Source organism: Moschus berezovskii, chromosome 1 (assembly GCF_049115385.1).
Source record: "Moschus berezovskii isolate FMDL1 chromosome 1, NW_MosBer_1.0, whole genome shotgun sequence".
Lineage (NCBI taxonomy): Eukaryota > Metazoa > Chordata > Mammalia > Artiodactyla > Moschidae > Moschus > Moschus berezovskii.
Window position 1 is genome coordinate 141,021,569 of NC_142460.1, and position 14,943 is coordinate 141,036,511.

At 41.0% G+C, this 14,943-nt stretch overlaps 2 protein-coding genes and 1 non-coding gene across 5 annotated transcripts in view; 1 reads left to right on the forward strand and 2 right to left on the reverse strand.

The window, feature by feature from the left end:
• Positions 1-9,452, reverse strand: part of EIF2A (eukaryotic translation initiation factor 2A) — a 41,500-nt gene extending 32,048 nt beyond the window's left edge. Inside the window, exon 1 of one of the 3 annotated variants that reach the window (XR_016038259.1) lies at positions 9,208-9,452. Coding sequence is in view for 1 of the 3 variants with exons in the window: in XM_055411809.2 (XP_055267784.1) it covers positions 9,208-9,235 (28 nt within the window). In the remaining 2 variants the exon portion in view is untranslated. The remainder of the gene's footprint in view (positions 1-9,207) is intronic. The other 2 variants (XM_088839871.1, XM_055411809.2) reach the window with 2 other exon arrangements.
• On the reverse strand, positions 1,525-1,656 carry LOC129553759 (small nucleolar RNA SNORA42/SNORA80 family). The gene has a single exon (XR_008685514.1). It is a non-coding gene; the product is annotated as a small nucleolar RNA SNORA42/SNORA80 family (small nucleolar RNA).
• A 233-nt stretch (positions 9,453-9,685) lies between the features above and the next one.
• On the forward strand, positions 9,686-13,522 carry SERP1 (stress associated endoplasmic reticulum protein 1). The gene is made up of 3 exons (XM_055420189.2): positions 9,686-10,023; positions 10,287-10,362; positions 11,538-13,522. Exons 1-3 carry the CDS (start codon positions 9,940-9,942, stop codon positions 11,576-11,578), a joined length of 201 nt encoding a protein of 66 aa, XP_055276164.2. The 5' UTR covers positions 9,686-9,939; the 3' UTR covers positions 11,579-13,522.
• The last annotated feature ends 1,421 nt before the right edge of the window (positions 13,523-14,943 follow it).

The window sequence follows — 14,943 nt, forward strand, 5'->3', positions numbered from 1 at the left end:
TGAGGAACACTGGGCTGGAAGAAGCACAAGCTGGAATCAAGATTGAGGGGAGAAATATCAATAACCTCAGATATGCAGATGACACCACCCTTATGGCAGAAAGTGAAGAGGAACTCAAAAGCCTCTTGATGAAAGTGAAAGAGGAGAGTGAAAAGGTTGGCTTGAAGCTCAACATTCAGAAAACAAAGATCATGGAATCTGGTCCCATCACTTCATGGGAAATAGATGGAAAAACAGTGGAAACAGTGTCAGACTTTATTTTGGGGGGCTCCAAAATCACTGCAGATGCTGATTGCAGCCATGAAATTAAGAGACACTTACTCCTTGGAAGGAAAGTTATGACCAACCTAGATAGTATATTAAAAAGCAGAGACATTACTTTGCCAACCAAGGTCCGTCTAGTCAAGGCTATGGTTTTTCCCGTGGTCATGTATGGATGTGAGAGTTGGACTGTGAAGAAAGCTGAGCGCCGAAGAATTGATGCTTTTGAATTGTGGTGCTGGAGAAGACTCTTGAGAGTCCCTTGGACTGCAAGGAGATCCAACCAGTCCATTCTAAAGGAGATCAATCCTGGGTGTTCATTGGAAGGACTGATGCTAAAGCTGAAACTGCAATACTTTGGCCACCTCATGCGACGAGTTGACTCACTGGAAAAGACTCTGATGCTGGGAAAGGTTGGGGGCAGGAGGAGAAGGGGACGACAGAGGACGAGATGGCTGGATGGCATCACCGACTCTATGGACATGAGTTTGAGCGAACTCCAGGAGTTGGTGATGGACAGGGAGGCCTGGCGTGCTGTGATTCATGCGATCCCAGACAGTCAGACACGACTGAGCGACTGAACTGAACTGAACTGTGGATAATTTGCCCTTGAACAGAATGGAATCTAGCAAAGTGTTCTACATTATCAGTTCAGTTCAGTTCAGTCCATCAACAACTCCTAGAGTCCACCCAAACCCACGTCCATCGAGTCGGTGATGCCATCCAACCATCTCATCCTCTGTTGTCCCCTTCTCCTCCTGCCCTCAATCTTTCCCAGCATCAGGGTCTTTTCCAATGAGTCAGCTCTTCGCATCAGGTGACCAAAGTATTGGAGTTTCAGCTTCAACATCAGTCCTTCCAAGGAACACCCAGGACTGATCTCCTTTAGGAAGGACTGGTTGGATCTCCTTGCAGTCCAAGGGACTCTCAAGAGTCTTCTCCAACTTTTGATGTTCAAAAGCATCAATTCTGCGCTCAGCTCTCTATATAGTCCAACTCTCACATCCACACATGACCACTGGAAAAACCATAGCCTTGACTAAGCAGACCTTTGTTGGCAAAGTAATGTCTCTGCTTTTTAATATGCTGTCTAGGCTGGTCATAATTTTCCTTCCACGGAGTAAGCTTCTTTTAATTTCATGGCTGCAATCATCATTTGCAGTTCTACATATATCAAAACCTAAACTCTTCATAGGACTGCCTACAAGGTTCTCTATCTGGCCCCTTCACAGCTTCATGTGCTAGGGATTAGGGATTTTTTTTCACTGTACAACCCACTTCAGTGCCTGCAGCCTACGGGCAGAGGCTGGGCAATGGTTCGGGGCCAGTTTTCTCTGGCATGGGACACTATGAGAGGCCCAGGGGGACGGGCCTGCCATAAATCCAAACCCATGCATTGTACTGCTGCTGCTAAGTCGCTTCAGTCACGTCCGACTCTGTGCGACCCCATAGACGAAAGCCCACCAGGCTCCCCCGTCCCTGGGATTCTCCAGGCAAGAACACTGGAGTGGGTTGCCATTTCCTTCTCCAATGTGTGAAAGTGAAAGTGAAGTCGCTCAGCTAGGGATCTTAAAAAATGAGTCCATCACCTCACTCAAGATAATGGTTTCAAATGAGCTCAGTTCATTGCTACACTTTGAATGAAACACTGATGAATACCTATTCTAAAAATCTCTAATATTTAATAAACATTTTCCGCCAAAAAATGTTATCTTAGATGACTTGAAAACTATGAAGTTTAATTCTTAACATCAGAAATTCTCAACTGTTTCTTGTTTTTTCCCTAAGATTTTTGGACGTGGACCATTTTTAAAATATTTATTGAACTTGTTACAATATTGCTTCTGTTTTATGTCTTGGTTTTTTGGCCATGAGGCATGTGGGATCTGAGCTCCCCAACAAAGGATGGATAAAATCTGCACCCTGCTGCACTGGAAGGCAAAGTCTTAACCACTGGACAGCCAGAGAAGTCCCATTCTTGGCCTTTGACTAAAAGCAAGTATTCCATCAAAATTCTCTTACTACACAGGCAAAGCTGTGCTCTTTCCTGTCACCAAGTCAATCACCTGCTGCAATACAATGTATGATACACTGATTTAAAAGAAAAGTCACCATTCTTAATACTGCAATTACGGTTTTAATAAATATTTGAAGGATTAATAAAAAATGAATTTCTCTAACTAGGACATATACAGTTATCAGATTACATGTTATCACTAGGTTACATAATATTCTGTCAGCCTAATGAAGTCCCTCTTACAAACTGCAGTGACAGTTTAACTTACTAAGCACTCTCTTTCAGAATTCTCACACTCATCTAGGAAAACAAAATGGTACATTGTCAGCACAGACCCAATGAAGCCACAAATACTTTTTAAAATGTGCCATATGATGAATGCAATCAAACTACATTCTACCTAAAATGACTGGCAGAAAAGAAAAAGCCATCCCTGGCTTGTCTCAACTTCTTATGCTCTCATGGTATTTGTACCGAGTGACCTCGGTCCTCTGTACCTGTTGATTCTGCTGTTATTACCAACCCAATGTTGACTTGATGAAAATTCAAAGGTTTTGTATGTTATACTAAAGTGACAGCTGTACCTCAGAAACCAAGAAGGTAGCCTTCTGCCACAGCAGTGGGAACTTTCAGGGTATTCAGGGCAATCAGTACCAGGTACATGATTTTCCTCTTACAAAATTCTTATGTCATACTTATATTCCAAACTAAGATAAGTAGAAGATCCCAAAAGAGTTGCTGTAGACTGACTGAATGTCTATGTACCCCGACCCCAAATTCATACGCTGAAACTTAATCCTTAATGGTATTCGGAGTGCCTTTGGGGAGGTAATTAGGTCAAGAAGGCAGAGCCTTTATGAATGGGATTAGTGCCCTCATGAAAGAAGCCAGAGCTCCCCTGTCTCTTTCGCCATGTGAGGACATGGTGTAGGATGGCTGTCTATAAACCAGAAAGCTGGTGCTCACCAGACACCGATTCTGCTGGTGCCTTGATCTTGGACTTGCCAGCCTCCAGAACTGTAAGAAATAAATTTCTGTTGGCTACCTACCACCCAGTCTTGGGAGTAGGAAATGGCAACCACTCCAGTATTCTTGCCTGGATAATTCCATGGACAGAAGAGCCTGGCAGCTGCAGTCGATGGGATCACAAGGAGCTGGACACGACTGAGAACTGAGCATGCAAGTACCCCACAATCTATGATATTTGTGTTATAGGACCCAGAATGACAGGGAGCAAAACTCCCATTTAACCCACACTCTTTCATGCAGATTCAGTTCAGTTCAGTCGCTCAGTCGTGTCCGACTCTCCGCGACCCCATGAGCACGCCAGGCCTCCCTGTCCATCACCAACTCCCGGAGTACACTCAAACTCATGCCCACAGAGTCGGTGATGCCATCCAGCCATCTCATTCTCGGTCTTCCCCCTCTCCTCCCGCCCCCAACCTTTCCCAGCATCAGAGTCTTTTCCAGTGAGTCAACTTGTCGCATGAGGTGGCCAAAGTATTGCAGTTTCAGCTTTAGCATCAGTCCCTCCAATGAACATCCAGGATTGATCTCCTTTAGAATGCACTGGTTGGATCTCCTTGCAGTATAAGGGACTCTCAAGAGTCTTCTCCAACACCACAGTTCAAAAGCATCGATTCTTCGGCGATCAGCCTTCTTCACAGTCCAACTCTCACATCCATACATGACCACGGGAAAAACCATAACCCAAAATCTCAGAAAGCAACACTGATAGAAAAGTCAGTGTGAAAAGTGCCATGTCTTTCTTGCTCAAGGAGCATTCACTCTTGTGGTTTTCAATTACTGGTTTTAATATGATTCTGGAGAAGCAAAATTTGAGTCAAATTAATCAACTCCTTTTCAACATGCATATGTTCTCATTCTAAATAAAGAACACTTTAAAAACAAAAACCCAAAGTGGTCTATGATCCCATGTATACAACACTCTTGAAATGACAAAGTATCATGATAGAGGACAGATCAGTGGTTGCCCAGGGTTACAGGTGGATGGAGGCTCCAACTAGAAAAGGGTGACAGAGTAGTCCTTTGTGGTGATGGAGCAGTTCTATATTCTGATAGTGGTGGTGACATGAATCTGCACATGTGGTAAAATACATGCACGCACGAATGAGTAAAATCCAAGTAGGACAGCAGTTTAGTAAATACTACCGTACCAGTGTCAATTTCCTGGTTATGACAATATACTATAGTTATACAAGATATTATCATTGAGGAAAGTTAGGTAAGGGATACACGGGAACTCTCTTGACTCTTTTTGCAACTTCCTGTAAGTCTTAATTTACTTCAAAATAAAAAGGCTTTTTAAAAGCCCATCATTTTTCGGTAATACTTTGTTCACAATATTCCAAGAAATGAAACCAATCAAAAGTCTGCCAACATTTCGCAAGAATGGATTTGCTTGGGAATACTGAACAAAAGTGTTAAATTAAAAATCACATTGACCAAGAATTTCTGTACTAAAATAAAAACATATTCTGCAAGATAAAAGTATGTATTAAAGCTACTTTATGCACTGATGATACAGTTAGTTCCCATTAAATTAGACAACTTCTTTACACATGATGCTTTACAGTACATATGTCTATTATAGGGGAACTAAATACCAATTACAGTCATCATAAAAATCATAATAAGTCATTATAGCTTTGTTCATACATGTAAACCACTATTTAAAACAAATATTTTATTTGATATTTCCCTACACAGAAATACAACTATAAGAAAGTGCTGTAAGAAATTTTGGAACCACTAAGATATGCTACTGATAATATACTGTATTATCAGTTTGAGCAACTTCTTCCACAAATTTGAATACACAGATATACAAAGTTTATCGGATGAAACACAAAATCAAGTTCATAACAGAACATAAACTGCATTATAAATTAATAAAAGCAAAAATAAATATGGACCCAAAACAAACTCTTTTCAATAACTGAAACAATTTTTTTCTACGTGACTTTCTAATGAGGAATTCATTTTAATTGGAAGTGGCTAAATGTAAAACAATGAGTAAAGTGTGGGGATGGCTTAATGTAGTGTATTGACATGACATGATTCCTTATTTTTAATGATTTTCCCCTTTAATCAAAAAAGGATCAACATGTTCTATAAAAAAAGGAAAATCAAGAATACAAATGGTTCTTTTCATTAAAGCAACAAATAAAGTTCCACAAAGAATTACTGTTTAAAAACAATAATTACCTTAAATACTGTGCCTATATAGTATATTTTTAAAACTTACTAGCCTTTCTAGATACATACCATCCATTGCTGTAGGCCTGAGTTAATATAAGAAAACTATGAGGCTTCAACAAACAATGGCCCTAGGTCTGGGATACAGTGATTATATCATACTATTTCCAATCCTTGCACCCACTGAAGGATACATCAATTTAGGAAAATGACTCAATCTTGATTATCTCAATGGCCTCAAGTAGGCAAGCTGATTAAACAACATGAGCTTCATGTAAGGGTTACTATTCTTTTATGGCCAAGCATCCTGGACCCCCTTTACAGAAGACCTTAGCTTTCCTTTGGGAAATATCCAGGGGTGAGAATAATTTGGTTCTGGTGATCTGATTAAAAACTGACTAATTTAGGACTTCCCTGGTGGCACAGTGAATAAGAATCCACCTGCCAGCAGCAATGGAGACAGAGAAGAGATGTGTGGTCACGGGCGCCAGAGGGGTGGGACCAATGGCAAGAGTAGCGTGGAAACATATACACTACCATATGTAAAATAGACAGCCAGTGGGACTTTGCTGTATGACTCAGGAAACTCAAACCAGGGCTCTGTGACAAACTAGAGGGGTGGGATGGGGTGGGAGATGGGAGGGAGGTTCAGGAGGGAGGGCACCTATGTATACCTATGGCTGATTCACGCTGATATATGGCAGAAACTAACACAATATTATAAAGCAGTCATCCTTCAATTAAAAATTAATTAAAAAACCAAACAGAAAAGTAAATCCTGAGAGTTCGCATCACAAGAAAAAAGTTTTCATTTCCTTAAATTGTATATGAGAAACTTACTATGATAATCATTTTGTGATATAAGTCAAATCATTATGCTATACACCTTCACCTTATATGTGCTGTATGTAAATTATATCTCAATAAAACTGGGAGAACAACAAAAAGAATCCACCTACCAATGCATGGGACATGGGTTCAATCCCTGGTTCAGGAAGATTCCACATGTCCTGGGCAACTAAGCCTGTGTGCCACAACTACGAAGCCTGGGCACCTAGAGCCTGTGCCCTGCAACAAGAGAAGCCACCACAACCAGAGAAAGCCTGTGAAAAGCCACGACCCAGCCCATCCAAAAATAAATACATGGGGGAAGAAATAGACTCTTAAAAAATAAAATTAGCCTGAGAATAAACTTAATCTGAATGAAAGCAAGAGCTTAGGGATGAAGAAAAACAGATTTTTGGAGTCATGAGAACACCTGAATGTAACAATAAAAGCTTTAAGGTACATGAGATTTTTTTTTTTTAATCCTTTCATTTGTTTTAGCTTTCTGTCATTTCCAGTGAAAAATAATAACTAATATAAGTTACTATTTACTGCTGCTGCTAAGTCACTTCAGTAGTGTCCGACTCTGTGTGACCCCATAGATGGAAGCCCACCAGGCTCCCCTGTCCTTGGGATTCTCCAGGCAAGAACACTGGAGTGGGTTGCCATTTCCTTTTCCAATGTGTGAAAGTGAAGTGAAAGTGAAGTCGCTCAGTCATGTCCGACCCTTAGCGACCCCACGGACTGCAGCCTACCAGGCTCCTCCATCCATGGGATTTTCTAGGCAAGAGTACTGGAGTGGCTTGCCATTGCCTTCTCCGTACTATTTACTAGGTAATCTAAAAATCATTAACAACTCCAAAATCCCATAAATTTAAAAAAAGATTTTTGAAGTAAAAGGATCGATTGTTGACTGAAATACCTATACTCAGAATGTTTAAAAGATTAATTAGAGTGTTCCAGTGAAAGAAAAATGAAACGTGGGGTTGAATGACTGAATATAACCCTGACTTCGCCAATTTGTGATGTGAATCTCACCACTTAATTTCTCTGAGCTGCTATAAATGTGAGAACATAATGAGAAGACTGACTGGATAACTCTTAAGCTCTTGATTTTAACTTAAGTCCTTGATTTTAAGCATTGTAAGAAAACTGTCACTCTTGGTTAGTCTGACTACAGATAAAGGGGTTATCTTCCATTAATTTATTCTTCCATTAAATATTTAGTGTCTCTTGTATACCAGGCATTGTACTTGGTATTGAGAAGAGAGGGATGAATAGGACTCTGTCCCTGCCATTAAGGAGTTCACAGTCTACCAGCGGAAAAAAGCATCTAAACAAGTAGATAATAATCCTATGTGATAAGTGAGAAGAAAAAAAAAGTATATACGAGGTACAAAAACAGCCTGAGGAAAGACTGACTATCTGGGAAGATCAAGGAAAGCCTTCATAAAGTAATGACGTCTAAAATAAAACTAAAAAGATAAAAAGAAGTCAGCCAAATCAAGAGAAAGAGGACAGTGTTAGACTAAGGAAATACGGGGCTCAAGGGTTTTAAAGAAGTTCAGTATTGATGAAGAACAAAATAGGATGAGGTTGCAAGGCGTAAAATGAGTGACAAGAGCTATCAAAAAGATTATAAAGGGTTCCACATGCTGTGCTAAACAGCAAAGAATTTACCCCGTAAGCAGTTACTGTAAAGATTTTAAAAGGCAAAAGATAAATGTAATCATTCAAAAATGTATTAATGTTTAAAGGTCAAAAAAGCATTCAGTATCCCTCAATTTACATCAGTTCAGTTCAGTCGCTCAGTCGTGTCCAACTCTTTGCGACCCCATGAATCACAGCACGCCAGGCCTCAAGCTACCTTTGTGAAGTTAGAGAAATACATTCATTTAATTAGGTAATTATTCTTTCAGGCAAGGTATCTGACAAATCAGTCAGTATTTGACAAATGTCTGATGAAAGAACTGTAGTAGCCATACTGAATATGAATGAGCCTGGTGCTTAACACTGACAACAAATATCTTCAAATGCAGAAGGTGCAAAAGCTTTTTAAGGTTCCTTTCAAGTCTCAAGGGGACTTTCCTCAATGGCTTCTTTTTCCTTCTACATGTTATTAAGTTATTGATAACTTAATTTAAGCCTTCTTTTCTCTCCCAACTTCCCTCTCCTTACTTGAAGCTCATATATGAGACTCCAGCCACTACTCTAATCCAGAGTCATCGCCGATATTATCTAAAAGTAAGTTTATTATCTTCTCCAACATTATAAACTCTGCCTCGGCTTCAAAACCTCAGGAATCCCACAGTGTTCTAACGTTGCTACTTTATAATGCTCATTGCTACTGCCCTAGACCACACTCTCATCTACTTAAAACTTACACTAGTACAGGTCCACTCAGTCCCACAAACTGCATTAAAGCAAAGAGAATAGGATTTGTCATCAGTTAAATTTTGGTGTATTTAATGTGCGTGGTTACTCTAGTATTAATATACTTTCCTTTTACAGAGCTAAATGACTTCACACTGTCAACAGGGCCTGTGACCTGGTATGCGTTACAGTACCACCGGTATTGCAGACCCAGGTTAACAAATTCCACTAGCACTCTGTTCTTACGCCCCTTTCGCTATTCCCGTAGAACTTGAAGTGTTAGGAAAGAATGATGAATGGGCAAAAGCGGGGGGCGGGAGGCTGAAGCCCCGATGCTAGGGCCTAACTTCCGATTGCCACGCTACATCAAGAAATCCAAAAGGCCCTCCGGCTCTACCGCAATCCATAAAAAAAGGCGGATCTGACTCCAAGGCTTCTCGCGTGGTGCCCAAGGTCAAAGACAGAAAAAACTCTGCTCTAAAGAAATAGTCCCTTGCTCGTTCAGAACTCACCTGTCAGGAGTGGCGTGGACGGCGCCATCTTGTCCCGGAAAGAGAAACTCAGAAACTTGGGTCGGAGTTCACGAGGGCCGAACCCGGCCCCAACACGTCTCCTCCGGCGTGGAGACGGGGAACTTGTGTTTCCTGGGTCATGAGCCTCGGGGCCAATTCACTTCCGGTCGGAGCGAGACGCGGAAAAGACCTGGAACGCGCGCACGCGCAGCTTTGGGGCTGCGCTTGACGGAGCGTGGAGGGGCGGGGCTAGGGTCGGCGCGCCGGACTTCCCCCTCCCTCTCCGTCTTCCTCAGCAGGCGGAGCCTGTACTTCCGCGGGGCGGGGTCGGTCCAGTGCTGACGTTGGCAGCGGATCCCGAAGCAGTTTGAGGCGACGGGCTGCTGCACTGTCTCGTTGTTGCGTTGTGTTCGTTCCCTTCCTCTTACACTCCACGCTCCCGGCGGCGGCCAGAGCGGCAGCGCGAGACTATCCTGACGGCCTGCTCTCCACCTCCAGCGCGCCCGCCTCGCTCGGCCGGACAGTCCGGCGTCGGCAGTCGGCCCGCGCCCCGCTAGGGTTCAGACCCGGAGCCCGCCTCGCCCAGGCCCAGCGGCCGGAGCTAGCACCCCGCCTGAGAGCCTCCGCTCTGGCGGCGCGGCCACCGGGAGCGGAGCGTCGGTCGCAGCGGCCCGAGAAGAAGCGAGCGAGCGAGACCGAGGGGTGGCCGGGGCAGGTGGTGGCGCCGCGAAGATGGTCGCCAAGCAGCGGATCCGTATGGCCAACGAGAAGCACAGCAAGAACATCACCCAGCGCGGCAACGTCGCCAAGACCTCGGTAAGGGAAGAGCGGGCGCCTCTCTCCGTTCCGCAGCCGGTTCTGAGGCCCGGGCTCCAGGGCCGCGTCGAGCTCTTTCCCCAGACTCGGGCCCGAGGCCGCGAGCCGGACCTAAGATGGGTGCGGGATCTGGTCGACTCGGGACCGCGGGAGAGACCTGTGACGTGCGGGGACCCGGCCACCTGGCCCGGGGTGCGGGCGGTGTGAGCCCGGGCTCAGGGCGGGTTTTTTACATTGCAAACCGCGGATTTTCCATTTTGCAGAGAAATGCTCCTGAAGAGAAGGCGTCTGTAGGACCTTGGTTATTGGCTCTCTTCATTTTTGTTGTTTGTGGTTCTGGTAAGTGTTTTGGGGTCTACCGTCGGGTTGGGTGTTGGATGACGGGTTTGGGGATGACGTGGTGACCCATGAGTGGTGAGTCCTATCCGCGTAGTTCTCAACCCACCTGCCGGGAAATCCGTATAATTTTCTTTCGTCCGAACCAAATTACTTGTCCCACATATGTTCAGAGGGTGGTGCTCTAGAAACTTCTCCCCGTTTGATTTGCGCTCACAGGAGAACAGAAAAGGAGGTCAGGTCCTCAGTAATTATCGAGTTGAAAAACATTAGGCCAAAACACACACCTCCCAGAATGAGAATTTAGAATGTTTAGCAACCTGTGCGAAAGAGAAGCTTATGAATTTCACGTTCATGGAATTGTTCGAACTTATCTAACGTGTTCCAAAATCTAATGTCTTTAAGTCAAAATTGGTTATGTTTTATAAAGTAAAGCTAGTGCAGGTAATTAATCCACTGTAGAGGAATTTGTACCTGATTGTCAATTTAATGTGTGAGACAAATGTTTTTAGTTTGATGAAATATTTGACATATGGTAGGAAGAATTAGTTGTCAGGGCAGACTGCTGTTCGAGTGGTAGACTCTTGTCTCTGCGAATGGATTACAGAATGTCTTTCCTCTTTTCATTTATTATCTTAATATGCAGGATGTTAATATGGAAATAACATGTTTCTGCTTTCCTTGTCCTGACATTTTAAAGTCACTGGAAGTTTCTTTTAACTGTTTCCCTTTGTCTGTCTCCTGAATGTTGGAGAAGCTTTCCTGATAAATGGCCAAGAGCCAAGCAGTTTATGTAACCTAAAGATAATTAAATTTCAGCTTCCTGAGAATGAGGAAATATGCATATATTACAGGCCAAGTACACCTGATATTTAGGGTTAAACCAAAATACTTATATGCTAGAAAAACCTGTTCACTTTGGTACTTTAATTTCTTTCTTAAAAATCACTCCTTATTTGATAACTCTTAGATATTTAGGCATAAAATTCAGGAAAGCTAAGGCATAGAAAAGTAATTGTATTATCACAGTAGGCCTGTCTTCATATTACTTGAAGTTACATAGTATTTGCAAGTAATTGTCAGGGTGTTCTTGGATTCTTGAACTACTTTAATGCTTATCAGTTGCCAGGCCTGTTTTATTCAAAGCATGTTTTAATTTTTGCTCTTTCTTTTTACAGCAATTTTCCAGATTATTCAAAGTATCAGGATGGGCATGTGAAGTGACTGACCTTAAGATGTTTCCATTCTCCTGTGAATTTTAACTTGAACTCATTCCTGATGTTTGGTATCCTGGTTAAAAACAATTCAGTAAAGCATCCTGCCTCAGAATGACTGTTCATATCATCCTTCATGTGTCATTCCAAGGTTTCTTCACAAGTCATTCCAAGTTTTCTAGTCCATACCACAGTGCCTTGCAAAAGCACCACATGAATAAAGCAATAAAATTTGATTGTTAAGCTACAGTAGTGGACCCTACTTATTCAGTCAGTAAAGAGTAAGTTTGTTTTTTTAATGTGGTGGTTAGAACAAGATATAGAATAGAAAATTAGATTAAATCTATGTAGACAGGGTCTAGATTTTGTTAGCCCAAATGTGTAAATGCAGTTAGCTTAATTTAAAATTTGGAATCCTACAATTTTTATATAGCTAGGCACTTTATTACTATTTCTTGAATTGAAAGCACACTCCCACAGAGGGTCGTGTAACTGTCCTGTAATAAGGTCCTTATAAATGAAACAACTACACGACTAGCCTAGTTTTCCCACAATCGTGTAGCACCTAAAAATTTTTAAAAAGCTTCTAAATGACCGATATAAAGGGAGATGCTCACATCCACAATGTCTGTTTTAACATTATTATTTCTATTACACTACCTTGGATTGTGCATGAGTGAATATACTAACCAAGGATGCCATAAGAAAACAACTTGGTTGAGCATTTTATGACTTAGTCACTTCAGTTTCACTAAAAGTAGCCATAGTAGAGTAAAGTCAGGGAAGGTTTTTTAATATCACCATTGATTTCACCAGAATTACTTTAATATATCAAAGGGGTCTATTATGGTGAACATTTTAGGGGAAAATACTACTAAAAATGGATGCCTCACCAGGACATACTGTTGAGTCCAGTGTGCCATAAGACATCTTAGCATGTTGATAGCACTTTGAATACCAAAAAGGCACATCAACTGAAAAGTTAGTTTGAAAATGCTTTTCTTGATTTATGGTTAAAATTCTGTTAGGATACTAGATATATCAGACTAAAGTGTCATTGGGAATTAAATGGATTTACTGATAAGAATCAGTCCTTAGTCTTCCCTTTGTTGTATGATTTTACAGGTTATGATTGATCAGACTTTCTTTTTACTAATGGTAAGGGTGAGTGAGAAGGCAGGTTTGAGGTTTACTGGTACTGTTGAAAATTTGAAGTATTGGCTATTTAAATACTTAGCCATAAGGTTGATGAAAAAAACCTGAGAGGTGTCTGCCTGTTAATGAATTGGAGAGAAAGCTGCTTGTTTGCTTTGTTGATTGCCTCAGGATATCTCTTTAAAATAAGCTGTTTTAAGAGGAGCAGAAGGGAAATCTACTACCTAGTCTACACAGTATGAACCTCAAAGCTTCTGATAGCCCTAAGTATGGGGGAGAGTGAGAGAGAAGAGTGGTTAGGATGGTTCTTGACTACTCTGGAATAGGAAAGGAACCTGCCGACCTTGGTCCAGCACGTTTTTATCTGCATTGTTAACCTGCCTTTCTCACCCAGGAAATCAACCCCTGTGTTTGTTTCCCTCTTGGTTAACTAATTCTATTTTATTGTACCTTTAAAAATGAAATTTATTGTTCTAAATTCATAGCAGGTGCCTTAGTCTTTGCTTTTGAGTCAGACTATTCCATATCTCCATATCAGAATGTCCCTTGGTTTACTATAGATAGTTAGCTTTAAAACATTGAGTGGTTTTTTTTTAACAATGTCTATTAATTTGATTGTTAAATTGCCATAGTGAGCAGTTGTTTTACATATGTAAAGTTGCATTCCCTTTGTATTTCATATGTAATTCCCAATTGGGTGCATTTTATATTAAGGATGGATTATGCATGTTTGGGTCAATGAAAGCTATGTCTTATTTGATTTACCCTTTAAAAATAAAGATCCCTGAAGAGTCGATGTTTTCTAAAAGGAAATGATTTTGTAGAGTTCTTAATCTGAGTATACTTTTTATAGTTAATAGAAGATGATTTTAAGGAACACCTGGTATGTAGTACTTGAGTTAGAAGAAATAGTACCCAGAGGCACAAATTTTAAGGTTTATAACTGGGAATAGGTACTAAGAAAAATATATAAAAGCACAATGAGTTAAATTCTTTCCCACGTGGAATTTACCCTCATCTCATTATTTGAGTCTGGTACAAGGAAAAAGCACAGTTTTTTTGAACTCCCTTTCCCAGTTGAATTTTATATGTCATCTAATGTTGAGTACAATGTAGAGAATAAATACTTTATTGGGGTGGTCTACATTATCCAATTACTCTTTTGTAATTTAGCTATAACATTTCAAGGAGTTGTCAATGACTTCATTTTATCTGTTGGGTTGTATATAATGTTGCTCAAAGTAATTAAGCGGGTTTGCAAAATAAGTGAAGATTTTCATTGTAACAGGATGCATTGTAATAGACTTTTATTTACATTAAAGAAGTGTATGTATTCAACTGCAAGGCCATGGCTCTTCTCACTGAGGTTCCTGGAGTTTTGGCACATGGGAGATTCCACAACAAAATTTTATTATACTTTAAAATCTCTAAAATTTAGGACATTATCAAATTTTCCACTTAGAAATTGTCCTGAAGTTTGATTTAACTTTACCTACCTTTTTTGTTTTTTGCTTGTCATTTTAGATGCAAACCACAACTTTAAGAGGTAGGAGTTCAGTAGCAAATTTTACGACACTCCCTCAGAGAATCCTTGTCTGAACAGTCCCACTCTGCTTGTATTACTATATCTTCAAGTTGAGTTAGAACAAAAATGTCTGAATTTGGAAGGAGTTCTAATGAGCAATAAAAGGCTAGAAATTAACTTAAAGGGAAAAAATTCAACTGTCTGAACTTAATTCAAAGTAAATTCATATATATCACAGAATCTTAAAGATAGAAATGACATAGGAAATTTAGCACAACTGCCTCAATTTACAGATAAGAAAATTCATTTATTCAAAGGTAACTTAGATGCCAGCTCTGGAAATATAGCTGTGAATACAAAAGTCCCAGCACTCAGATGTCTTCCAGTCAAGTGTGTTAGTCACTCAGTCATGTCTGACTCTGTGACCCCATAAACTGTAGCTGTCCATTGGGTTTTCCAGGCAAAAATATTGGAGTGGGTTGCCATTTCCTTCTCCAGGGGATCTTCCTGACTCAGGGATTGAACCTGGGTTGCTCACGTTGCAGGTAGATTATTTACTATCTCAGCCACCAGGGAAGCCAGTAGTGAGGGAAAAAACAATGCAATGAAAACAACCATAATTGTGATAGGTATTTCAAAAGAAAAGTAAAACCAGATACCTGGAGTCTTTGCCCTCATGGGGCCAGTTGA